Source organism: Pyxicephalus adspersus, chromosome 3 (assembly GCF_032062135.1).
Source record: "Pyxicephalus adspersus chromosome 3, UCB_Pads_2.0, whole genome shotgun sequence".
NCBI classification, from domain to species: domain Eukaryota; kingdom Metazoa; phylum Chordata; class Amphibia; order Anura; family Pyxicephalidae; genus Pyxicephalus; species Pyxicephalus adspersus.
Genome location: NC_092860.1, coordinates 133,968,187 through 133,973,592, shown reverse-complemented (window position 1 = coordinate 133,973,592; position 5,406 = coordinate 133,968,187). Strand labels below are relative to the sequence as shown.

At 37.7% G+C, this 5,406-nt stretch overlaps 1 protein-coding gene across 1 annotated transcript in view; it reads right to left on the bottom strand.

Moving 5' to 3' along the window:
• Nucleotides 1-5,406, bottom strand: part of PROM1 (prominin 1) — a 128,670-nt gene that overhangs the window by 60,380 nt on the left and 62,884 nt on the right. The window contains 2 exon segments of the mRNA XM_072406878.1: nucleotides 212-332; nucleotides 4,057-4,262. Of these exon segments, the coding sequence (XP_072262979.1) occupies nucleotides 212-332; nucleotides 4,057-4,262 (327 nt within the window).

Genomic DNA, 5,406 nt, shown 5'->3' with positions numbered 1-5,406 from the left:
GGAAAAGACCAATAGTGCCCATTAGACTGTGTTGGCGTTTACATTACAGCCTGCTTTTGCAATCAGAGAATGGAGACCAGACATTACCAAGTGACCTGGCCTGAACAAGAAGCATGTGTGCCCTCTATTTTCTTTAAATTTTGAATAACTGTCTCTTATACCATCCTTATAAATTGAAAACACATTTCATTATATTTATAAAGTATTGTACCACAGGGGTGTCTGTCAGCAAGGTCTTCAAATCCTTGAAGTTGCTTTGCACCAATTTCTTTGATCCTGGAATCTGATTAGTGAGATTCTGATTTGCCGCAAAAGCGCAGAGCACTCCAATACTGTTAAAATATTTCAATAAGATTAGTAAAAAGGCATTTAATAAACCTGTTAAAAGGTACTGTATTTTTAATATTCCCAAAGTATAAAGTACAAATCAGTAAAGGCACATAAAATCATCTATATATATATATATATATATTGGGTTTAGTGCTTGTGGAGTTAAGATCAGAGGAATTTGGGATAAAGAAGGAGTAGAAGAAGCAATTATAATCCTAGTTTTATGAATTTATAAGTACATTTTTCACTTACATGGTGGTAGGTGATTTGGGGATGGAATAAGTCAGCAAAAGGCTAAGATTAAGACTGGCAGTGAGGTTGAAAAGTGCTTACTGCCTCATGCCAGTGAATCCCTGCTCGGGAAAATGGGGAAGGATGAAAATACGTGTAGCTTCTACCTGCGGTCCGCAGACACTATTTAGGAACTAGAGCTACAGTGTGAGCAGCCAAACAGCTGGAAAGGTTCCCTCTTACTGTGAGCCATGTGGGATTGCTGGAACCATTGCTGGTCTGAACCACCCCTACATAGACTTTACATTTTAACAGAAGGTCCACTTCCAATAAAGTAACACGTTTCTCCATTACAACCCCCTTACTTTGCACTGCTGTCCTAATTTGGCACAAGAAAAGTTCTAGTATGATAACAAGGAACTTCTCTAACTTTTAGAGGCAAATTTTCAAGCCAATTGCATCCCTAAAAGCATTTTTTACCACCCTATTTTACTAAAATGTAATGTACCTAATTTTCATCAATTTGAAGCTTTATATCTGAGGACCATGCATGATCATAATGATGTGCAAGAGACACATCATTATGATCATGCATGGATAACCAACCAAGTAATGGGACTTACCTTTTGGATAACCAACGAAGTAATGGGACTTAAAGGCCAGAAATAAACAATTTTCCTCAAATATTAAAATATGTATAAAAGACAGCTTTATTACAAATCACTAATTAAAAGGTACAACAGAGAATATTAAAAAGGTATAGCACTGATATTGATCTCCTTGTGGAAAACTCACTATGAATGAGGTAATCCGAACTTCTACACGTTTCGCGGAAACTCAGTCCGCTTCTTCAGGAAGAGGAGGTTTCTATATATATATATGTGCTGGTTATCACCTGTACGTTTTTCTCTCATAGAGAGAAAAAGAAAGTATCTCTATTTTTCTCTATGGAAATACAGTTGAAGTACTATGGGGTGATGGACATAATCTTTTCTCTGCAAAAAAGAGCTGCAGTAAGAAAAAAAGTCTCCTCCCCTTTGGATACTTGCCTGCCTTTCGCCTTGTTCCTGCTGTGCCCTATTTAACAACTTAAGAGAGAAAGCTTATAGGTGATTACTAGCACTCAGCATATACATACCTCCTCTTCCTGAGGAAGCGGACTGAGTTTCCACGAAACGTGTAGAAGTTCGGATTACCTCGGATATTTTAACGTTTGAAGAAAATTGTTTATTTCTGGCCTATAAAGTCCTATTACTTGGTTGGTTATCCGAAATGAAATGTTTTTGTGTGTATTTAAGATTTGGGATGTGGTCAAGATAAATATAGTCCTGAATTGGTCTAATTACAATATACAATGTGGAAGAGATCTAAATGCATGTATGTGGCCAAACATCAGTGTTATATTTATATCTCTTAAACCTGCTTACTCTATATCAGCCTTAGAGAAAGAACAAGGAGCAAAGCACAAAATGCAACCTACCTTACAACAACCAATCTAAGGTCATATAAGTAAAAGATTTCCATAGAGGGGTCTATTGCATTTTACTAAACATGCATTACTGTGCGTTTTTTTTTAAGTGTGTTGCGTTCACTAACCCATTAATGCATTTCTGCACAGAAACATAGAAACTAGAAAGTGTTAACACAACCCTTTAGCGGGTATAAACGCGTATTAATCCCTCCTAATACATTGTAATTACAAGCAGGGTAGCTTTAGATGTAAATGTAACTTTAGACAGACCTTCTAGAGAAAGTGATAGTACTAATTCTAGCTAATAATGTAGTGGATCTTTATGTGAATGCCAATATAGGTGCTCCAATTTATTCTCTTCTTAACATATTTCAATAATAAATAATAAATAATAATTTGTAAAGATTTGCAGTATGGGAAATGCAAAGCATACACAAACCTAACTTGTGTTTTTTCCCTTTGTGCCTATGGGAGAGTTACTTGAGTGAATCCATTGACAGTTCTATTCTAATATCACACCTGCACCTGGAATTCATCACTAGAGCATATGGAAGCGTTCAGGCCAAGCTTACCTGATTAGCAGAGATGTCACAAATAGAAAGGTGGCAAAGCATCCTCTCTGACAGTCTGCATTCTTCTTGTGTCTCTGGTGCATCTCCCCGCCACAGTTGTCACAACAGCGACACATGCACAAGCAAAGCCCCACCAAAGGCATGAGCAGGAAAAACAGGACCCCAAGCACTGTCGCCACAATGAAGCCAATCTCATAGTGTATGGCCTGAAACAACAGCACAAATACAAAATTATACAACTCAGGTATAAAGTGTTCAGAAGACTGTGAGTGACACCTATTATATATATGTGCTGGTTATCACCTGTACGTTTTTCTCTCATAGAGAGAAAAAGAAAGTATCTCTATTTTTCTCTATGGAAATACAGTTGAAGTACTATGGGGGTGATGGACATAATCTTTTCTCTGCAAAAAAGAGCTGCAGTAAGAAAAAAAGTCTCCTCCCCTTTGGATACTTGCCTGCCTTTCGCCTTGTTCCTGCTGTGCCCTATTTAACAACTTAAGAGAGAAAGCTTATAGGTGATTACTAGCACTCAGCATATACATACCTCCTCTTCCTGAGGAAGCGGACTGAGTTTCCACGAAACGTGTAGAAGTTCGGATTACCTCGGATATTTTAACGTTTGAAGAAAATTGTTTATTTCTGGCCTATAAAGTCCTATTACTTGGTTGGTTATCCGAAATGAAATGTTTTTGTGTGTATTTAAGATTTGGGATGTGGTCAAGATAAATATAGTCCTGAACTGGTCTAATTACAATATACAATGTGGAAGAGATCTAAATGCATGTATGTGGCCAAACATCAGTGTTATATTTATATCTCTTAAACCTGCTTACTCTATATCAGCCTTAGAGAAAGAACAAGGAGCAAAGCACAAAATGCAACCTACCTTACAACAACCAATCTAAGGTCATATAAGTAAAAGATTTCCATAGAGGGGTCTATTGCATTTTACTAAACATGCATTACTGTGCGTTTTTTTTTAAGTGTGTTGCGTTCACTAACCCATTAATGCATTTCTGCACAGAAACATAGAAACTAGAAAGTGTTAACACAACCCTTTAGCGGGTATAAACGCGTATTAATCCCTCCTAATACATTGTAATTACAAGCAGGGTAGCTTTAGATGTAAATGTAACTTTAGACAGACCTTCTAGAGAAAGTGATAGTACTAATTCTAGCTAATAATGTAGTGGATCTTTAGGTGAATGCCAATATAGGTGCTCCAATTTATTCTCTTCTTAACATATTTCAATAATAAATAATAAATAATAATTTGTAAAGATTTGCAGTATGGGAAATGCAAAGCATACACAAACCTAACTTGTGTTTTTTCCCTTTGTGCCTATGGGAGAGTTACTTGAGTGAATCCATTGACAGTTCTATTCTAATATCACACCTGCACCTGGAATTCATCACTAGAGCATATGGAAGCGTTCAGGCCAAGCTTACCTGATTAGCAGAGATGTCACAAATAGAAAGGTGGCAAAGCATCCTCTCTGACAGTCTGCATTCTTCTTGTGTCTCTGGTGCATCTCCCCGCCACAGTTGTCACAACAGCGACACATGCACAAGCAAAGCCCCACCAAAGGCATGAGCAGGAAAAACAGGACCCCAAGCACTGTCGCCACAATGAAGCCAATCTCATAGTGTATGGCCTGAAACAACAGCACAAATACAAAATTATACAACTCAGGTATAAAGTGTTCAGAAGACTGTGAGTGACACCTATTGCACCTGCATCCTTCAATAATTTTTCTAGTGTAGGTTAGTAAAATAATCTTTTTACCTTGATATACCATAATTCCTGAGATTAGTTCTCGTTGAACTACAGGCACAAATTAATGCAGCTCTGTAATAACTGGCAAATCATAAATATATTTTGTAGTTGCAAGCAGTGTAATTATCTGACCGGACCTTTTATCTACCTCTTGCAATCAATGTACAGAGCACAGAATGGAGGGAGAAGAAAAAGGAAACAATGGGTCATCTGCTCTGCTACAAACAGTAATACTGCCTGACAGAATCTCAAAACTGAATAGACAAAAGTACAAATTATTTGGTGTGTACAACTGCTCAGATTTGGTTCATATATAAATTCAACTGTTAGCATGGAATTCAGCATTATATCCATAGTATTCTGGAAATACTGCAGTGTTAGCTTTGGGTAGACCAATCCTTTGAAGCCTATTATATTATATCTAGAATTTTCCCTTCTATGTTCAGTAACTCTGGACCCCTTCATGTTGTCAGATTTATCAGGCGACTTGTACACAAGAGTCCCTTTATGTGTGGAACTAAGACGCTGAAGTATGATTTAGGAGTTAAAAAAATCTGAATTATCAGCCTTAATTTGAGAAGTGAGAAGTGGAAGCTGGATGGATGCGATGACTTAGTTTTTATGCCATACTCCAACACCAAAATGACCTCCGGAATCACCTTCATCTACCTGTCACTGCCAGGCATGCACATTTTGGCTTACCTTGGTCTCTGGAGACTACTACACACATGAATAATATTATTACACAGTATTTATATAGCACCAACATATTATGCAGCGCTGTACAAAGTCCATAGTCATGTCACCTGCTGTCCTTCAAAGGGGCTCAGGATCTAATGTCCCTATATTAGTCATATGTCTTTTAAAACAATCTATGGTCAATTTTGGGGGGAAACCAATTAACCTAACTGCATGTTTTTGGGATGTTGAAGGAAACCAGAGTACCCGGAGGAAAGCCACACACAGGGAGAACCTGCAAACTCCATGCAGATAGAGTCCTGGCCGAGATTCCAATCTGGGAC